The 22,047-nt window shown below is 42.0% G+C and overlaps 3 protein-coding genes across 4 annotated transcripts in view; 1 reads left to right on the top strand and 2 right to left on the bottom strand.

Moving 5' to 3' along the window:
* The window catches only part of ATL1 (atlastin GTPase 1), a 71,784-nt gene extending 65,260 nt beyond the window's left edge, over positions 1-6,524 (bottom strand). Inside the window, exon 1 of one of the 2 annotated variants that reach the window (XM_030319054.1) lies at positions 6,381-6,524. In XM_030319054.1, coding sequence (XP_030174914.1) covers positions 6,381-6,414 — 34 coding nt within the window. In that variant the 5' untranslated portion in view covers positions 6,415-6,524. The remainder of the gene's footprint in view (positions 1-6,380) is intronic. The other variant, XM_030319053.1, reaches the window with a different exon arrangement.
* LOC115517071 (basic proline-rich protein-like) lies at positions 6,483-19,379 on the bottom strand. The gene is made up of 3 exons (XM_030320222.1): positions 19,287-19,379; positions 18,699-19,242; positions 6,483-6,565 (listed from the first exon to the last, which is right to left on the bottom strand). The coding sequence occupies exons 1-3, from the start codon at positions 19,377-19,379 to the stop codon at positions 6,525-6,527; spliced, it is 678 nt and encodes a 225-aa protein (XP_030176082.1). The 3' UTR covers positions 6,483-6,524.
* Positions 19,380-19,400: 21 nt separating this feature from the next.
* The window catches only part of MAP4K5 (mitogen-activated protein kinase kinase kinase kinase 5), a 112,258-nt gene continuing 109,611 nt past the window's right edge, over positions 19,401-22,047 (top strand). Inside the window, 1 exon segment of the mRNA XM_030319073.1 lies at positions 19,401-19,575. Within this exon segment, the coding sequence (XP_030174933.1) occupies positions 19,468-19,575 (108 nt within the window). The 5' untranslated portion in view covers positions 19,401-19,467.

The following is a 22,047-nucleotide window of genomic DNA, read 5'->3' as shown; positions in this document are numbered from 1 at the left end:
CATCTGTATGTCTTCTTTGGGGACTAATGCATTTTTAAAAATAACGATTAGTTTATGTTTTGTACACATAATATATAAAGATGTAATTGTGTGATGTCAGTAACTAAAAGGGATGCATATAGAGCTAAAAAGGAGCAGAGTTTTTATAGGTTATTGAAATTTAACTGATATAATTTCAAATTAGAGTACAGTAACTTTAGGATATTAAATGTAATCCTCATAGTAACCACAAAGAAAATAGTTCTAGAATGTCTTAGTTCAGGCTGCTATAACAAAACACCACAGACTGGGTAGTTGATAACGAAATTTAGTTCTTAGTTCCGGAGGCTAGAGGACCAAGATTAGGGTGCCAGCATGGTCAGGTGAGGACCTTCTTCCAAGTCAAAGAGTCCGCATTGAATCCTGGCACGGCGGGAGGGGCTAGGGAACCCTGTGGGGCTTTTTTAAAGAGAGGGCTGTTCATCCCATTCATCTTATTCAGAGCGTTTCACTCTCATGACCTAAGAATCTTCCAATGCCCCCACTTCCTGTACTATCACATTTGACATGAATTTTGGGGGGATACCAATATTCAAGCCATAGTGTATGCTATACACAAAACATAAATGATAAAGGAATTAAAATGTTACACTACAGGAGCATGTGGATGGCTCAGTCAGTTAAGCATCCGACTCTTGGTTTCGGCTCTGGTCATGATCTCACAGTTCATTAGATCAAGCCCAACATTGGACTCCATACTGATAGCATGGAGCCTGCTTGGGATTCTCTCTCTCTCTTTCTCTCTCTCCCCCCACCCCCACATTCCCACACAGGTGCACATGTACATGTACTCTCTCTCTCTCAAAATAAATAAACTTTTAAAAAGTTACACTACAAAAAAATTATGAGAAAATTAGTAAATTTATGTTTATAAAAAACATCTATGTTTTACATATTCTTTTGTACAGATATTTTTCATAAAATTTTATGTAAAAGAGGAAAAGCCTCTAAATTTAAAAACACCCCACCTTTTTTTTTATGACCAAAATTTTCTCACAGTAGACCATTTTCCTGATGAGCACAGGTTCCATTTAGAGTCTAGTCACTGGTTCTAAAGATAGTAAAGACTACAGAGTTTGAAACAGAGCAAAGATATAACCCAGGAGTCATCAAGACAAGGTGTAAGCAGATACAAAGTATAAAAAATACATATCTTTGGGAAAATGTATTTGAGAAAAGATGTCAGGAAGGCAAATTAGCAAAATGAGATGGGAGAGTCTGTAGGGGAAGCACATGTATGACTCATTAGAAATTTTATTTTGTTTCAAAAGGAATAGATACATACAGAATGAGGCGAGTAAAAAGGCACAAATAGTCTCATTTTAAGAAAAATAGAATACAACCAACTGGAAAAGAAAGAAAAGGAAGTAACTATACTCAAGATCATTTATAATCTTGCCTCAAAAAACAAAAACAGAAACCTAATGCTTTTTCAACAGACGTTCCCTATACTTACTACAAATATTATTTTTCTAAAGCATCCGTGTACTGACAGTTTCTGTTACACGGTAGAAAAACCAAATTCCCATGTGAACTCCCAAGTTTTAAGCAACTGTAATTAACAAAAACAAATTTTAAAGAACGCACTTTTGTTTTGCTTCTGGTAGTACTTAAATTCTAAGCTCAACATTGAAAGACTGCTTTCCGAGCTACTGCCTCTGATAACCATCTGTATCTTTTATTTTCCACACTAGTACATTCTTCACCTTCTTTTCTAGTCCAAAGCGATTAAGTTTATACAGCATTGATTTCTTATACCAGCTTAAGCCTACACAGGCTTGACATGGCACCTTTTTGGCATACTATTTTAGTTCCTGGCCTTCATCAAGTGGACTGGGGAAGCAAACAACCCTGAACTTAAACCTTATATCTATAATTTATAAATTATGGGACCTCTGGCACATTCCTCATGCTGAGTCTCGGATTCCTTACATATTAAAATGAGAATAATGTCTACCTCTGAAAAATGGACTTTTATTTTTTTTTTTTAATTTTTTTTTTTTTAAATTTTTTTTTTCAACGTTTATTTATTTTTGGGACAGAGAGAGACAGAGCATGAACGGGGGAGGGGCAGAGAGAGAGGGAGACACAGAATCGGAAACAGGCTCCAGGCTCTGAGCCATCAGCCCAGAGCCCGACGCGGGGCTCGAACTCGTGGACCGTGAGATCGTGACCTGGCTGAAGTCGGACGCTTAACCGACTGCGCCACCCAGGCGCCCCATGAAAAATGGACTTTTAAATGCTTACATTTATTGAAACTTCTGGTTCGGTGTAGATTTAGGTATAGGTGTTGGGATTCACAGTTCTACTCACAGACCTGCTTCTCAGTTGTATCTCTGGATATGATCCTCAAATAACATCCCCAATTCTTGGTTAGTAGAGCTGCTTTTTTTGCTTTGTAACTTCCATGGTCCTATTAGAACCTAACAGGTCACTGATCACTCAGATAAAAAGATTAGCTGTGATATGGTCCTATAGTGTACTTCTCTCAATTTTAGGTATCCTGTACAAATTTTGCAAATTCTCTCTTGCCTTTTTCTTGGAAATAACTATATTTTCCAATTCTGGGGAGTCTACCTTTGCCTTGACCTAGTGCTTTCTAACTTGTCTGAAATATATTTAGCCAGATGATAAGGTCAGTTCATTGTCTTAAGAAAAATAATAAAGCTATCATCTGAGTTTTTAAAAGCTGAGTTTTAAAAGCTATCACCTGAGCCTGTTTTCTCTCTACCCTCACACCATGCCCCATTATCTTATAAAACATTCCACAGCATTATGTTATAGAAAATCAATTAGAAGGCAACCCGAGGTTCTAATTTCCTCTAACTTACTAAATATATGATTTTTGCCAAGTCATTTAACTTATCTGAGACTCAGTTTTTTTATTTGCAAAAGAGGGATTATGTCTACTCAGAGGCTAAAGAGCAAACGCAATAACGCAGGTGATGGGCGTTAAGGAGGGCACTTGTGATGAGCACTGGGTGCTGTTAAGTGATGAATCACTGAATGCTATTCCTGAAACCAATATTGCACTGCATGCTAACTAAAATTTTAAAAAATAATGATGCAGGTGACTGTGCCTTAAACACTGTAGTTCTATACAATGCAGCAGATATTTTCAACTCCTAAGAGGCAGTATAGCATGCTGGTGAAGACAAAAAGAATTTGAAGTCAAACCGCCAGAGTTGGAATCCTGGCTTCATCACTTACCTTTAATATGTAAAATGAGGATTACAGTACCTACCTCATATGATATTAGCTCAGTGACATTAGCTATTAATGTTATTTTTAAATGCCTACTCAGTGTTAGGTATTACACCAGGTGCTGGTACTAAAATGAAATCAGGACAGACATGGCTAACATCTTCGCCAAAAAACCTCTATTTCTTACTCCATGTTACTACATTTTTCTAAGTCATTTACATCACACATACTTTATTTCTTGAAGTTTATTTATTATTTATTTTGAAAGAGAGAGACAGAGACAGAGAGCATGCGCACACAAGTTGGTGGGGGCGGGGGGGGGGGGGGGGGGGGGGAAAGAGAGAAGAGAGAACTCCAAGCAGGCTCCATGCTGTCAATGTGAAGCTGGATGTGGAGCTCAAATTCACAAACTGTGAGATCATGACCTGAGCCAAAACCAAGAGTTAATGCTTAACCAACTAGCCATCCAGGCACCCCACGTCATATATACTTCATAGCAAAGAAAAATCTGAGTACTAAAGCATTTCCATAGAGGATCAAGACTGCACAATTCCAATATTTCTTTTCTGTGAAAATTTCCAGTGACCACACTTTAGTATAATACTTTAGTATTTCTTTTCCTAATTCATCACTTGAGTTGAGAGTCTCTTGATGACTTCTGGGTAAACCGTCTGGGACATGTTCCCATCAAATATAAATTATCCAGTGCTTGTCAATCACCTGAAATGCTAATTAAAAGGCAGATTCCTAGACTTCACATCAGCTATTGATTGAAAAACTCTGGCTAATTTGCAATGACATGGATGGAAATAGTATAATGCTAAGAGAAATAAGTCAATCAGAGAAAAACAAATACCATATGATTTCATTCATATGTGGAGTTTAAGAAACAAAACAAATGAGGAAAGGGAAAAAAGAGAGGCAAACCAAGAAACAGACTCTTAACTATAGAGAACAGACTGATGGTTATCAGAGGGAGGTGGGTGGGGGGCATGGGTTAAACAGGTGATGGGGATGAAGGAGTGCACTTGTTGTAATGAGCACTGGGTGATGTATACAAGTGTTGAATCATTATATTGTACACCTGAAACTAATATAACACTATATGTTAACGAGACTTAAAATTTAAAAAAAATAAAAAAAATAATTAAAAAAGAGAAAAATTCTTGCTAGAAGATGTAGAAATATGCATTTCTAACAATTTCCCAATGTGATTTTTATGCAAATCCCATTTGAGAAACACATTTCCAAGAGGAAAAAACCTCTACCATATAAGAAATCTGAAACCAGAGAAAATACTGAAGAATAATGATCCAAAGCTTCACTAAGAAGAACTTTAATGCTCAGAATAAATTTTCACATGCCTGTCTCTTAACATGGTTGAGTCAACAATGCACAGAGATCAAGATCAAAACTGACTTGAACATCCACACCTGAACCATGAGTGTTCAAGAAATTCCTAGTCTAGCGGCGCCTGGGCGGCTCAGTCGAGGGACCCACTGTTGATTTAGGCTCAGGTCATAATACCACAGTGAGTTCGAGCCCCACATGGGTCTCTGCACTGGCAGCTCAGAGCCTGCTTGGGATTCTCTCTCACTCCCCCTTTCTCTGCCCGCCCCCCCCCCACTCTTTCTCTCTCTCAAAATAAATAAACTTTTAAAAAAAGAAAAAAAGAAAAGAAATTCCTACTCTAGGCCAAGGAAAAGTTAGGGGGACAGTGAAAACGCTTACTCATAATCTCCTAAGAAGCAAAGAAAACAGTGTTATTACAATACTCACACTTACTGAGGTTTGGTAATCTCAGAAAATGCAGCTGCTTTCTCTTAAATTCATACAACTAGAGCCAGACCTCCCTGCCCTAGCTCCCCACACCTACCACAAACGTTGCCTACTGGGAGTTAAGTTGGCCCTGTGAACAACCAGGCAAGGAGAAATACGGTCTTTTGATAAAAGTAAGCCCCCCCAAAATTTAAATTTATACCTCCTGGTCCGATGGACAGTTATAGAAGAGTTCTCACTGAGACACAGAAGAGACCCAGGAGCTCCAAACTCCTAGAGGATGTGTGTAAACTTTCCAAATAACAAAGCTAATGAACAAAATATTTCTCTACCCACCGAGGAACAGTGGCCTGAGATCTGCTCTGGGTCAGAAAACAAAATGCCCTGAAAGGCTTTGGTTCCTAAGATGGTAGTGAGGTTAGCACTGTGACTGGAAGAAAACCCGAGCCGAGGGCAGAAAAAGACGCCCAGTCTGCCCACACTCTCCGTCCTGAACCAAGTCTGGAGCAGCAGAGCGGGGCGGGGCCGCGATTTCTCCTGCATCACTGCGTTCTCTCTTCCCCGCCTGCGTGAGCGCCGCCCACCCACTCGCGGCGTGAACCCACTGGGCCTAGCCTCTCCTTCCCCCTCCCCTCGGCCTGGTGCTGAATCATGAGCCCAATATCTCCAAAAGGTAAAATCAAAGAACAATGCCACACTTAGGGCTGGCCTGAATGGGGTGCCGGATTGGGGTGGAGCAGAGGCTGGAAACCACAACTTTGCTTCCCTTCTTCCCCAATTCCCCTCCGAGCCCCAAATTAAAACAAGTACTGCAGCGGTGGGGGACTCCCAGGCGGGCGCCCCTTCCTCTGGGTTGCTCAGGTCTGCAACGCTCCCGCCGGGCTGGGCGCGCTCTGCCTCATTGTTCCAGCATGCCGCCCGCTCGGGAGCCCGCGCCCTGCCAGGCGGAAGGGCTCAAAGCTCCCGAGGAAGGGGCCGGGGCTTAGGGATCCTCACCCCCTCGCCCCTCTCGGCCGGGTAACAGCTCCTGCCTACTCTCATCGCCTTTCCGCCAAAGGATCGCTAAAGCGGAACCGACGAGTCCCAGGGAGGCGACGTGCGGGTGCTGTCCAAATGCTGCGAGGAGGAGGACTGGGGGTGGGGGAGAGACAGGGGGCTCCGGCCTGCGGAAAGCTGCAGCCCTCGCCCCACAGCGCGATTCTGCTTACACGGGTACCACTCGGCCATGGTCTCTCCGGCCCTACAGGGAGCAGCTCGGTTGTGGCCCGTCTCCCAGCCCTTGGCCCTCTCGTCCCCAGAAGCAGAAACCAGAGGGCCAGTCCCCGCGCAGGCTGCAGAAGTCACCATATGTTACTCACCCCAACTGTTCCTGTCCCTGCGGTTCTTGGCCATGGTGGTCCGGGGACTGGTGGCGGTGAGGCGCTGTCACTGTGCTGGCTCTTCTCCCGGGCCGCAGGTTGCTGGCGGTGGGAGGCTCCGTGCCCGCGCTGGGCGCAGTTCGCTCAGACTCTGAGGATGTTGCTGTGGCGCTGGTGGGAAGGAGCTGGGAGGAGAAGGGAGGAGAAAGCGGGTGAACCGAGCTCAGCATCACAAGCCCGAGTTCACACAAATACCAGCGTCACACCCTCCCTACCTCAGCCCACCCCCGGAGCACGAAGACAGGGACAGACGATGTACTGCAACATCTTTCACGGAGAACACACACACAAACACACACACACACACACACACACACACACACACACACAAATAAACAGTACCCCCCTCACACACACTCTCAAAGAATTTAACAGCATTAGCCAGTCACAGAATTACTAATATACTGCATTATTCTGGATGTTCAAATACCCGTTTCCTATAACAGTTACAAATTAGTACCAATATGCAGACAACATTTATATAGCCAAAGAAGTCAAAATAATCTGCACTTATCTACCAGGCACCATTTTTCCCCCATTTTAAAAGCAAGGTCATGTTGGTAAAGAGGATATCATGTATTTTTTTACCTGTATACTGAACAGGCCTGACTTTTAAAATTAGGATAGAAAAATTTAGATCAAGATTGAGATAAATGAAAGCTGGAAATTCATCATAATCTGTAACTAACTCAATGTCTAGTGGGCAAAAGTGGGCAAAAATGCCCACTAGATTTGCAGAGAAAACCTCTGGAGTTACACTGGCAAATATTTTAGGTAAAATCGTATTACATAGTCTGGGTGAGCCTTGGCATCCACAAAGGTTGCAGACAATTTTGAATACAAAGCAAAAGGCAAAGACACTGATTTCTTCCTCTCTGCCTACAAACTCAGCTTTCAGTATTCTAGAAGCAGTCCTTTATGGTACTTGACCCTCAAGATACCATTAACCCATTCCTTACAGTTTTCTTCTGCATTTGGTTGTTGCCCACACTCTACAGATGCGTTCTGCCTATGAGATTATTGCTAGCCTCTTAATTACCACGTCTTTGGTCTCTTCACCATAAGCAACTCTTCACTCTATGTTCACTCAATGTAATTTGCTACAATGGCTTCAGACAGGACCTTCATCCTGATAATTTCCAAATCTGTGCTTCTAGTTTTATGCTCTCTTAAAGAGAGAAAAATCGTCTTACGAGAACCAAATTTATAACTGCCCAAGGTCATCTTCATTTTGTTTTCCTACTAACACTTCAAAATCAACATGTCAAAAACCAAATTATCTCACCCACCACTGCCATATCTTATGCATTCTGTATTTCGGTTAATGGCTCTAGTGACCTCAGAGCTAGGAACACTGTAAACCAAGTTTACATTATAGTTTTAAAAGGGACGTCAGGGGGATCTGGGTGGCTCAGTCGATTAAGCATCCAGCTCTTGATTTTGGCTCAAGTCATGATCTCACAGTTAGTGAGATCGAGCCACAATTCAGGCTGTGCTGACTGCTTGGGATTCTCTCGTGCCCTCCCCCCACCTCAAAACAAACAAACTTAAAAAAATAATAAATGAAGGGGCTGTGTTCAATAGAGCTGCATTTCCCAAACACTAATGAAACAACATAGGAAGACAGGAATTATCTCACGCCTGTATCTACAAACCAAATTCATGGATTAAAAAGAAGTGTGTTCTGCTTTTCTTGTATATCTTAATTCTCAGCTCACACTCCAGCCTGATAATTACTTTCAGGTAAATCTCATTAAAAAGAGTACAGAAGAGTCCACAGTCACACAGACACACAAAGATACACATAAGAGGAGGAGGAGAAAGCAGAGAGTGACTGCATTTGAGTACAAGATTTCTTTTGGGGGCAACTAAAATATTTTAAAATGCAAAACTTAACAGAAGACCATGTGGGAGGGAAGGGGAAAAAAGTTACAAACAGAGAGGGAGGGAGGCAAACCATAAGATACTCTTAAATACAGAGAACAAACTGAGGGTTTAAGGGGGGTGGTGGAGAGGGGAAAGTGGGTGATGGGCATGGAGGAGGGCACTTGTTGGGATGAGCACTGGGTGTTGTATAGAAGCCAATTTGACAAATTATATTAGAAATATTTTAAAATGTTTTAAATCAGTTCTGTACAACTTTGTGGATATACTAAAAATCACTGAATTATACAATTTAAATTGGTGAATTATATGGTATGGTATTACACATCATTTGGCTGCTTTTAAAAAGTCAAGGTCGGGGCGCCTGGGTGGCGCAGTCGGTTAAGCGTCCGACTTCAGCCAGGTCACGATCTCGCGGTCCGTGAGTTCGAGCCCCGCGTCGGGCTCTGGGCTGATGGCTCAGAGCCTGGAGCCTGTTTCCGATTCTGTGTCTCCCTCTCTCTCTGCCCCTCCCCCGTTCATGCGGTCCGTGAGTTCGAGCCCCGCGTCGGGCTCTGGGCTGATGGCTCAGAGCCTGGAGCCTGTTTCCGATTCTGTGTCTCCCTCTCTCTCTGCCCCTCCCCCGTTCATGCTCTGTCTCTCTCTGTCCCAAAAATAAATAAACGTTGAAAAAAAAAAAAGTCAAGGTCAAGTTTATTTTAAATTGGAAAAAAGGAAGAAAAGATATTTGTACATTAGTACTCTAGAACCCTTCTCATCCTGACCCCTCTGGGATGTTACTCTGTACACTATTCCCTCCCTCCTATATCCTCAATGATTTTTTTCCTAGGTGTTCCTTCACCATGCTCATTTCCCCCAATCATAAGAAAAGGGCTCTCTCAACCTTGCCATTTGCAACAACATGGATGGACTTAGAGGGTATAATGCTAAGTGAAATAAGCCAGACAGAGAAAGACAAATACCATATGACTCCACTCAGATGTGGAATTTAAGAAAAAGCAAATGAACAAAAAAGATTAAAAAAAAAAACAAAACAGACTCAAATACAGAGAACAACTGGTGGTTGCCAGATGGGAGGTGAGAGGGGGATGAGTGAAATAAATAAAGGGGATCAAGGGCACCCTTATCTTGTTGAGCACTGAGAAATGCATGAAAGTGTCCAATTATTACATTGTATACCTGAAACTAATATAACAGTGTGTGTTAATTATACTTCAATAAAAAAATAATAAAATAAAATGTAACCTCCTTAAGAAAGAAAAGGGCTCTCTTAATCAGGAGTTTCTCAATAGCGGATGCTACAACTCACTCCTTCCCTCTACAGCTGGCAATCTTGGAAACATACTTATATCAGTTAGAATGCTTTTGGCTGTAACTGAAAAGAGCTTAAACCAAAAGGACATTTAGTGTCACATAATTTTTTAAGGTAAGTTGGTTCTGTGGGGATTAATTCAGCAGCTCAACTTTATCATTGACATGTTAGGATATAGATGTGGCTGCTGCAGAAAATTACAGTGGCTTAAGACATATTCATTTCTTTCTCATGATATAATCTTAGCATAAACCCTCCAGGGTTCATATTAATGATGGCTCTGAAATATCAAGAAACCTAAGCTTGGACTTCCATGGTATAATCCAAGATGGTTGCTTGGGCATTTGCATCTTCATTCCAGCCAAATAGAGGAGAATAAAGGAAAGAAGGGCATATATCCATTCTAAGAGTACAACCCAGAAGTGGCACATATCACCTCTACTCAAGTACCATTGACCAGTACATGTCCTACCTATTTGACAAACACATTATGTATATGTGTATCCAACTAAAATTTAGGAGATCTAATGCTAATGAAAGAAAGGAGAGCACCTGGCTGGCTCAGTTGGAAGAACATGTGACTCTTGCTCTCAGGGTCATGAGTCTAAGCCCCATGTTGCATGTAGAGATTACTTAAATAAAAAAAAAATTTTTAAAAGAAGGAAATGGATACTGGAGAATACCAGCAGACTTCACCACAAGGACCAAGGTTGCACTTTACCATCCTTAATATGTGGACTTATTTTCTAATGTGGGCTCCTATCATGGTCCCAAAATGGCATCTGCCATTCCAGTCATTAGAAGTGGGTAGCCATGTCTAGAAACAGAAAAAGGTATGTCTGTGCCTTGTGTACCTTGTTAAAAACACTCCCATAGACTTTTTCTATGTGTTATTATCTAGAATTGTCAAGCCTAAGCCATCCCTTTAGTAACAGAAGTGAGGCTAGGCCAATCAAGATTTATCCCCTAGCATAGGGAGGGTCTCAGTCTCATCTGACAGACATAGCAACACAGGAAAGGTCAACAAAATTGTGGTTCTGATAATGAGAAGAGAAGATAGCACAAGTCCCAAGGTGATAATGACAGCTTTCATTTTCCCCTTATCCTCCACTAGTATCTTCTCTGATGGGATGACCCAAAACTTATTTCCATGGGGCCAAATCTTTAGTGGCCTTATCTTTACTGGGTTGTTGCAGTTTATCATTGTTCAGTAATACTGGACATGTGAATACCAAGAGGTATCTTAGTGCACACGTAGGGTCCTAGACATAGTCCTTCTATTCTCTTTGTGGAGCAACAAGCAATTCCCCTTGGTAATGAGGACCAATCACTCCAACCAGTACAATGATCCCCTCTCTAACCTTTGCCTCCGTAGTCCAAAGACCTCATATTGGCCAGGTGACAGTATCAGTTTCCTCTTTAATGAAATTGTGACTAAGTTATCTAGGGACAGTATCTCTCCTTTGGGCACCAGAGCCTTCAGATCCACCAAGCCCAATGTTTTAAAGACAAAGTTGTAGAGACAAAAATTCTTCAAGTGAATTGTTAGTAGTAGGAAGAGCCACCACTGCACTCCTTGGTTCCTAGACCCACACATTCTGCACGTGGGTTAGATGGCAACATATGTTGGCTATAGGTTAAGTCCTATCCCATATCCTCACTGGGTTATCTCCCAGTCAGTATCACAACCAATCCTTCAGCAGGCCTTTCCTCTCTTCCCTTAAACTAGCTGCTTCTAAGTGATGGGTTTAAGGTAAGATCAATTAATTCAGTGGTTATGACTTCATTGACATACTTCCCTCAAAATAAAATGAGTTTCTTGCTTAAATTTAATGTTGTAATACATGGTGATGAAATAAGGCATTCTATAAATCCTTGGATTATGGTACTTGTAAAAAAGCTTTCCAGGCAGGGAAGGTAAACCTGTATTTGGAATATGTACTATTTCCATGAGGATGAATCCCTCTTCTCTCCATAATGGAAAGGATCTAGTATAATAAACTGCCACCAGGTGGTTGACTGGTCTAGGGAATACTACCATACTGGGGTCTCTGCAATGGCCTCTGTTATAAGCAGGTTAAATGCTCCAAAGTGGCAGTAACTGTATTATCCTCCGGCCACCCCAGTACATTATCCTTGGCAAGTAGAAGTCCATGTTGTTGAACCCACATTTGCCGTCATTCCTTTTTTACATAGGACCACTGAACTACCACTGGGTGACCAGGTAGAGGCTGACATCCATAGGACACATCTCTTGTAAACCTGATTATTGAAATGAATGCCCTCTTGTGGGCAGTTATGTGGTTCACAGATATTTTCACATTCTGGGCCCACTTTGAGAATCCATCTGTATTACCTCTCCTACTGACTCCCTTATCTCAGATATTCTTCTTTCCAAGTTATTGGCCCACCTACTAGCCACTGTACATAAATACAGATCTATACCTCAGGCCAGCTCTCCTTCCTAACAAAGAGGGCAACCAGATGTTCTATTTAAAGTTATGCCCACGGAGAATTTCTCTTCCTCTGTATTTTTCAAGACCACCCCATTACAGATAGGGGCATAATTCAGAGGCTATGTGCTTCCAGTTGGATATAATGCACAACATTAATAAACCAAGCCCAAGTTTCTCCTTCCTCTGTTAAATGATCACAAGCCCATAGATAAAGTTAAAAAAAAAAGGGGGGGGCAAAGAAGTAGGGGCAGGTACAGAGGAAATCTGTCCATGTAATTTACTCGTGCCTTCTATACCAGCTCCGGCCACCCCAGTACATATGCCTTTCCATTTGACAATGAATTCTGCTGCCCATGTTCAATTTATGATTCAGTAAATTAGGTAACACCCAGTTCCTAAAGAGCAGTTCACATCACACAGTCCCTTAGTATGCCATAGTGAGGTGTTTAGTTTCTGCCAAGGCCTCATAGCAGGCCAAGAGTTACCTTTCAAATGGAGAATAGTTGCCAAGAGATGAGAGCATGTTCTTATTCCAAACCTTATCCATGCTGCTTGTGCCACAACTTGGACCATCTGTGGGGCATTCTGTTTTTCCAAGTCATATGAAAAACTGGCAGTCATATAGGTTACATGATAAATGGATCAGAGAGCAGTACATGCAGTATGGTGATTCCAAAATCCAAACAGGCCAACTAAGACTGGGCATTGTTTTTTGAGGTGGAGCACAATAATGCCACTGAACTGTTAGAAATTTCACTGTGGCACAGGTCTCTGACCTGGATGTATTTCTTATCCTCTGATAGAAGGGTCTTTTTAAGGTATCTAGGGCAGTTGCTACTTCCAGTTCATCTATCTGGTTTGCACCATGTCATTAAGGTAATAGACTCGCAGGATGTTCTAATGGATATCAAGGAAACAAAGGTCCCTCTGGAATGATATATTACAACTGACGTGTTTACATAGCCTTGATGTAAGACAATGACAATGCTATCCCGGCTATATGAAGGCAAACTGCTTCTGATTATTTCTTTTGAAGGGAATTGAAAAGCACATTCTAGATTTCAAGTCCATAGCTGAATTCTAGGTGCCAAAGCCTATACTGATTTGCTCTAGTAAAAATTCCACATGTGGAAATACAACTATGAGGCTTCTTCCTCAAGGCTCCCCCCTCAAAGGGACTCCATCCAGGCTTGTGAACTGGATTCAGTTGAAAAATATGGGGGTATCTGGGCGGCTCAGTCAGTTAAGCATCCTACTCTTGATCTCAGCTCAGGTCATGATCTCATGGTTCATGAGTTGGAGCCCTGTGTTGGGCTACACACTGACAGTGAGGAGCCTGCTTGGGATTCTCTCTCTTTCCCTCTCTCTTTCCTTCCCCCACTCGCACTCTCTCTCTCTCAAAATAAATAAACTTAAAAAAAAAGAATTGGGTGATATGTATTGAATCACCATACCAGTGACTTGAGTTACGTTTCTGCTCATCAGACCTAGAATTTTTCTGCTTACATATGGCAAGCAGTACTTAAGTAGACTGTTAATTTCATTCATCCCTAAACACAGATGATCATACACCACCATCAAAGATCCTTGCTTTCAAACACTCTGATTATCACTTCTTCCTGAGGGTTATCATGATAATTGTGCTGAACAAGTCTTTAACATTTAAGAATCTTCCACCTGGCCTCTACCAGGATCTCAATATTCCCACTGAAATCATGGATCCTGATTTCATTGTGGCATCTCCATTATCATCTCCAGCCAATTGAGACAGCCACCAAAGAATTTTTCAAGGATAGCTGTGACCCTCTACTCAATGCCTTGATAAAGGTAAATTTTATGGGTCCTTGTAGGGATGGTACAGATAGAGCATTACTAAGCAGGGTGCACATAATAGGGCAAGTCCAACATTCCCATCTCCCTAAGTCTTCAGATTTATTCCTCTAAAGTATGCCCTGGAAGTTCTGGCATCTCAGCACATAGATTACCAGCTTCAAGTAACCCATTTAGAAAGACCACCAGCTTCTCAGGTCAACCTGAAACATAGATAAGTATTTGCCAAGATCCTGTAACTCTTCAGTGCACAAGTTTTCTCCTCCAAGAACAGGTCTTGTCCTTCTCCACCAGGGCTGTGCTGAAATCTAACTTTTTTTTTAAGGCTTTATTTAAATTCCAGTTAACATACAGTGTCATATTACTTTCAGGTGTACAATACAGTGATTCAATACTTCCCATACAACAGCTGGTACTCATCATGACCAGTGTACTCCTTAATGCACATCACCTATTTGAAATCTAACTCTTGTTCAAGTTCTCAGCCTCATTTATATCTACCCAAATGCCCCCATTCTATGTCGTGGGGTCCCAACAACTTCTCTACCTGGACTCTTCTCTTAGCATAACAGATCTAAGTCTCACATTCAGTTAACATTGCAACTCTACAGCCTTTATATTAGGCTGTGGGCTGGATTCTCAGCCATGTTTTCCCTGCAGCTGCATGAGAAATAAGGTTTCTTCAAGGCTGTCAAAGAAACTTTTTGATTTTCTACTCGTGCCTTAAGTTTGGAATTCAGGCCATTTGTCTTTTTTCCTCACATATTCTCCCAGAGGCAATCAGAAAAAATGACACAATGATTTCAGCAATCATCACTATCAAAGGAGCTAAGTGCTAAAGACTGGTCTTCCAATGCTACGGCTTCCATCAGCACTCCATCTCATGCCACTATTGATGTTTATTTCAGCAATTGTGATGCCATTGTTTCACTTTTCATGGCAAGAAGTTTATACAGGTAATCATCAGATATGTGAGTAATACTATCCCACAAAGCAAGGGTTTCTTTCCTGAGGCTACTTCCAATTCCTGTAACTATCAATCAGGGTTCTGGCAAGAAAGAGCACAGAAAGAGAATCTAATGAAAGGACTATTTATAAAAATGAGGACAGGGTTAAAGGAATTAAAGGAACCAATAAGAGATAGTGAAACACCTCGAGACTAGCCACAGTGGAATGCCATTATCATCCTTGTCTTAAAGGGGCAAAGAAAAAAAGAGCTTATTAGAATCCTTTAAGAGTGATACAGCTGTAGGATAAGGCCACAGTCAGGCACTGTGGTTTCTTCTATACATTTGGGGTTCTCAGAACACTAGATTATATAAGGTGCAAGCAAACTTTAGGCATCCCTTCTGAATATTACACTTATTATTTTGTGAGGAAATCAATAACGAACAACACAAGATTATTTATAACTTATAGTTTTTTCTTAGCTATTGAATTTGCAGAAATGACCAAGCTGTCCCGAATACAGGAACCTTACTACCAAATCTCGTAAAAACCTAAAATCCACCCTAGGAATCAAGGTTAATTAAAAACATCATTTTAACATATTGGATGATCAATTCAAGCTGTATTAAAAAGAGATGTGCATTGCCGCCTTCTTCTTTTTTGATTTTTAAAATTTATCTATTTGTTTGTTTGTTTATTTATTTGTATTTTTAAAGATTGTAGGTAATCTCTACACCCATTGTGGGACTTGAACCTACAACCCCAAGATCAAGAGTCGCATACTCCACTGACAGTGCCAGCCAGGAGCCCCCAACTCTTCTTTACTGAAACTCCCATCATGATGACCTGATACTGATTCTGAATGAGATCCATGTTCTACTGCTATCCAGAGCAAGATAGAATTCTTCTGCTTTGAAAACATGGTTTTTGCCTCAATAGACAACTGACCCTAATTAGTAACAAAAAGAATAGTTTAACTATTTGAAAATATAAATCATAACTGTGGCAGATGTCTTCCAAAATTTAATTAATTTATATCTAACAAACATATGGGGCAATAAGCTCAATCACACAGGGTTACATTTTGCAACTAGTTTATGCTGGAAGGTTCATCAGGAGATCATATAAGTTAAGCCTATATGTTCCATAGACAAAAACTGTCCTTGTGATCTGTTGTCACACTTGAGAGCTTTAATTAGCTTTTGTGTTTTGGATAGTAATTGGAAACTTACCTATGTAGAAGTTAAAAAATTTTATGTCCAGTTGAAACCAGAAGCCACAGATTACAATCAGCATTTTACTAAAGAAATTTGACAGAATGGAAAAACACTACAAAGCAGACAGCAAACCATCACAGGTTATTATGTAGATAAGAATAAAACCTGGAAGATATTTGCATTTAAGACATTATGGAGACACAAAGAATATATGATAATGAGGCTGGGATGAAGGGCCTACCAAGCCATATTTTTCCTTATTCCATACCTTGTTATAAAGCTGGGTAGCTTGTAAGAAATTCCTGTTAGCTATAATTTTTTATTATTCTTTATTATTATATTATTTTTTATTACTAAAACTACGTGCTTATTTAGGAGGTAAGATTAAATTTACATACCACATGTTTATTTCATGGAAATTGAATTTGAATTTCTCTACCAATCATGTAATATTTAACCCACCAGCTATGATTTCACTGATCTTGTTTAAATGAACTCAACCACTATTTTTAAATCCTTAAGATTCCTTTGGAGTTAGAATAAAGCAAATGTTTTCCTCTTTGCATCAATTGTGGTACAAGTAATGATTATAGCAGACACATTTTTTAACCACCACGTAGAATTTCAACTTTTTCCATGCTATGTACATCTGGGTTGATGGTCAAAGCATATGGATCTGCCATTGCTGGAAACATAAAACATGTGCATTCCAGAGTCTTGTTGAAGCTTATGACCTCAAACTTTTTATTACCCAATTCATATCAAACACTGTGTTTCAAGAATAACATGCTTGAAGGATTATCAGACATTTATCCTTGTTTCAAACTGGGAATTCAAATTTTCCACTTTATGAATGCCCATGAGGTAAACTTTTCTAAAGTCTTAGTATCAGCACAAGAAGTGCCTCTCTTGGGGCGCCTGGGTGGCGCAGTCGGTTAAGCGTCCGACTTCAGCCAGGTCACGATCTCGCGGTCCGTGAGTTCGAGCCCCGCGTCAGGCTCTGGGCTGATGGCTCGGAGCCTGGAGCCTGTTTCCGATTCTGTGTCTCCCTCTCTCTGTGGCCCTCCCCCGTTCATGCTCTGTCTCTCTCTGTCCCAAAAATAAATAAACGTTGAAAAAAAAATTAAAAAAAAAAAAAAAAAAAAAAGAAGTGCCTCTCTTGACCAATTGCTTCGTGGTGATCTCAAAAACACTATAAAACCCTCTACTTTGGCCAATTTGTTGCATTGTTCTGGTATCCTATTTTTCCTCTCTTTAACATCACACCTATTTCTTCCTTTACTTACTTTTATCTTGTGTTATAATACGTATTTTCTGTATGCTGCCTCAAATTCTCTGGAATAATGCAAGTATAAATAAGAATAAATTTCAGACTAGAGATAGGATCAACCCTTATAGGGTCAAAGGGAAAAAAAAAGAATCCATGACAGCAAACAAGTACTAGGATACCAATAGAACATTTGAAAAGATTTTGAGTCATTGAAGCCAAAAGTATGTGCCCACCAAAACAAGTGCCAAGAAGCTTTGAAAGAAGGAACTGTTCTTCAACAATTTTTTCAATGCAGCAAACACATAGGCTTTGTCCATAGAGCATGTAAGTCTGAGCTTACTTATACTCCCTAAATAAGTGCCCTTTGTGCATGGAGCACAAGAAAATACATATATTCCTTGTCCTGTTAAGGTGTAAATTTAATTTCTACATTATACAACTAATTACAACGATCAACAAGGAGTATATTGCCCAAGAACAGAATTGAATTGGATGTTCAAAACCACAAGCCAACATCTGTAACTTGCTCTTTTGTGATTTTTCAGTTACTAAATGCACTGGCTGAGTGTTCATCTGGCTTTCCTGTTCAAAACCTCTACTGGATTCTAGGAATATTTTTACCAGTACACATAAACCTGGCAACTTTATTTCTACCTTCCAAACAACGCTGGAACTAGAACTGCAAAATAGCTTGTGAAATACCAGCCAAATTACTTCCTTGAACTCCTGTTCCATATTCTATGCACTGTGAAGTATTTTACAACTTCTTATATTTGAAAATCCTCTTTGTAATCCCGTAAAATGCCTCATAAACACTTGCTTGGCTGTCAGATGCAAAACCTTATCCTCTTCAAGCTGCAGATAATTGTATTGAGATATTGTCAACTACGATGTCTTGTCCCAGATCACCTACTGAGGAAGAAGTAGAGCCAGAATCAGGTCGTGGTCTCTTGATTTTGTTTCAGCTTCTGAAGAACTCCTCATCCAATGTAAGGAGCAATCCCCGCGGCAAGGCACTGCGTGTGCCCAACAGGGATAAAGGCCACTGTGACTCCCTAGGAATTCAGGCTTTCAGAAATGTGGAAAAACTCAGTAGGAGACAGGTTGCGCAGCTGTGTAGTGCAGCCTCAAGCTGCTACCACTGGGAATGGTTTGCAAAACAGGAAGGTGCAGTCGGGTGTACCGCGGCTTAGTTAAGCCGGCACTCCCCCACCTCCTTCCCTGGCGCCCCACTGCCAGGTAACTTCTGGCCCAGTGCCCTCGGTACCTTTCCCGTGCTGAGCTGGAAAGGTTGCCCTCGTGCCCACCCTTCTCCCTCTACCCGTCACCCTCCAAGTTTACCTGACGGATCTGGGGGCGGTTTAGCAGAGGCCCGTCGGCTCACGGGGTGAGCGTGGGGGGTCCTAATCTCAGAGTGGGTAGGAGAGGCTGGGCCCCCGAAAGGACGCGGCCGGCCGTGGGGGGGCTGGGGGGCGCGGTGGCCCGGCCCGGAGGGTGTCGTGTCCCGACCAGGCCTCAGGGCGGCACTCTGGTCCCGCGGCCGGAGCGCTCGGGCGGGCCGCTGGGCGCCGACCCACGCTGGCCAGGAACGTTTCACCCGGTGACGCAGCCCCGGGTGGGAGACGTGGTGCGGCGGCGGCGGCGGCGGCGGCGGTACGCGCCTCCGCCGCCTGCGAGAGGACGTGCGGTGCGGCGGGAGGCGGCGGCGCAAGACCGGGAGCGGCCGGCGGACGCCGGGAAGCAGGACGCGGACGCCGGCGAGGAAGTAGGTCCCGGGTCGGCGCTCAACAAAGAGCGGGGCCGCCCCCCTCGGGTGCCGAGCCAGCCCCAGGCCCCGGCGGTTCGCGGGCGGCCGGGAGGGGGAAGGGCCGCGGCCGGAACGGGACTGCGGGGACGCCGCGGACCCTTCCAGGCCCGCTTCTCCGCGGCCCGCGGCGGGGCGGAAGGGAAGGGGCTGGGCCGCTCGGGGTTGTAGCCTTTGCTTGTCCCTGGTGCAGGCGGAGCTGCGGGCAGAGGCTCCATGTTGGGAAGCGGCGCCGCTCGTTCTCGTTAGCGGGAATCGATCCGGGCGCCGCGGGCAGAACCGGCGGGGCGCGGGCCCTGAGCGAAGATGGAGGCCCCGCTGCGGCCTGTCGCGGACATCCTGAGGCGGAACCCGCAGCAGGACTACGAGCTCGTTCAGAGGGTCGGCAGCGGCACCTACGGAGACGTCTATAAGGTGAGGCAGGCCCGGCCCGGCGGCGGGCTCCTTTCCTGCGGTCGGCTGGCTCCCGGGAGTAGGGCTACTTTCTAGCGAAGTAGGAGACGTAGGGAGGATGCCTTTATTGTTGCATCTTGGAGATGAAGGGGTCGGGGTTCTTTTTTTACTCAGTTCTGAGCGCCTTTTAGTCATAGCTTGCTCTGATCGCTCACAACATGCAGAACTAACCACACACCTTTGCAAAACCCACTGTCGTACCTTTTTTTTTTTTTTTTTTGTAGTATAAAAGCTTTTTTCGTTTGTGTTGTTGAGGGGAGTTCGAATATAGAGTTGCAGTTGAGGATGCTAGTCTTAGCATGGAAAAATGCTTCCTGAAAGACAGTCGATGGGAAAGCATATTGACATTAGGCATTTGCATTTAAAGAAAACTTTTAAATGGATGAGCTTGATTTAAAAAGTCATGTGAAAGGGGGTCTGTCTGGTTTAACTGTAAGTAGTCTAATGCTGAGCAAAATGACGTGTGCGCAAACATTATCCTATGTAGAATTCTGCTTTTTCTGCTAGATGTTTCATCATTTGTGTTTGGTTGATTTTGTTTGTTTGTTTATTCTTATACTTTAGTAGTTCCTCTCTCAGGGATTTATAACATCCCCGACCAAGAGGGGATAAGAGCTGTTGTCTTTTTAATTGTACTCTTTTGCATTAGTTGAAACAGGCAGGAGGATAAGGTACTCTTAATTTGAGATTAAAGAGAAGTCATAGAGAAGCAAGCTGAATTCCGTAAATACACTGAGTTCTTGAAGGATTAAAAGGAAAGAGATCGTTTCACATTCTTATATGCTTTTTGTTTTCTCTTCCAAAAAGGGAGTGTTAATGCAATTCATATGGATATATTGAGGGAAATTTCCTTTGATTTTGTAACAGCTTTGTTTATTGGATTTAATCATGATATTTATCCCATTGTTCCAGACAACACCTCTGCATATAGTTGAAATAGCCTGTGTCATATGGGTGATTTACTGGTAGATTCCTCTGGGGTTTGTCGTTGTTTTGCATGGATGGTAAAATGGAAAGAAAACATCCTTTTTTTTTTCTCCTTTTCTGCTTTTGTTTAATATTCTATTAATAATAATAATTCATGATGGTATATGATGAATCTATTAATAACAATTCAAAATGGTATATGTCATTTTACTGAAATGGACTGTGATGGGTAGGCTTTTTATTCATTAAAAGGGCATTTGAATTTTCTGTACTAGGCGCCGTTCTAGGCATGGGGTATTGAACTGTGAGGAAAGTCCCAATTCTTGCTCTGTGAATACCTTTGAATTCAAAATGGGTAATTATAACAGAATCCTCTTCTTTATGTAGAATTAGAGGTAATTAACTCTTCATTGTTTAGCTATGGGTTGGCCATTTTGTGGAATGCTCTTGAAAAATTGAAATTCCTTCTTGCTTTCTCAGTCCCACTTTTTAGTCATTTTCATTTTATGATTCACTATGTATGAGATCAGTTGAATTTAGTTCATATTAATGAAATAGTCTAAATTCCAGTTCTTGTATATTTTTTCTCTACTACAATAAAATTTAAAGTGTTTTCTCCACAAAAATCTCAAGATCCCCACCTTTTTTCTTTATAAGTATAATAACTAAAGCAACTGTCTGGAGCAGGATTTTATTCTTGCAGGAAAAGCAAAGGGTTATATTAAAAGGAAAGCTAATGCTTGTCCTTTAGCCTGGTGCCTCCCTGCCCTGTGTCTCTCTTCCATAGCTCCTAAACAGAGGATCAGTGACTGAATATTTATCATATATCATCTTTACCCCCTTTCGCCCCACCCCATCTCCTTCCCTCCCCACATTCATGCTCCCTCACACTTATACTCATCCATGCTTGGGCAGCCTTTGATTGCTAAACGTGCTCAAAATCCTGGTTCCTTGTCTTTCGTTTCCCTTTGTTCTGATTACCTGGAATCACCTCCCAACACCCTCCCCCGCTTTCACCTGTTGCTATCTTACCTGTCCACAAAAACCTTACTCAAAGGCTCCTCCAGGAATCCCCAGCCCTTCCTGCTTATCTCTCTCCCCTCATCTGTTACTCTTTCCCCTCTTCATTCTGTTCTAGCCACACTGGCCTGTTTGCTGTTCCTTAAACATGCATAATAAGCATCTTCCTACCTTTGGGTCTTTATGTGTTCTTCCTATTTTCTCTGCTCAGAATGTTTTCCTCAGACAGCCACAGCTTGCTCCCTTCCTCCCTTGCTTTTACACCCTCCATCTTTTCTTCCTACTTTTTTTTCTTGTACTTAATTATCATGTAACATCTTTTACTTATTTTTTTCTTGTTTATTATCTGTTTCAATCCACTAATGTACTCAGTGAGGGCAGGAGTTTTATTCACTGCTCTATTTCTAACAGCACCTGGAATTATGTCTGGCATAGAGTAAGTGTTTCTAAAAATTTGAAGATTGAATGAATGAATAAATGAATGAA

Source organism: Lynx canadensis, chromosome B3 (assembly GCF_007474595.2).
Source record: "Lynx canadensis isolate LIC74 chromosome B3, mLynCan4.pri.v2, whole genome shotgun sequence".
NCBI classification, from domain to species: Eukaryota; Metazoa; Chordata; class Mammalia; order Carnivora; family Felidae; genus Lynx; species Lynx canadensis.
Note: the sequence above shows the minus strand (reverse complement) of the source record. Positions and strands in the feature narration are given on the sequence as shown.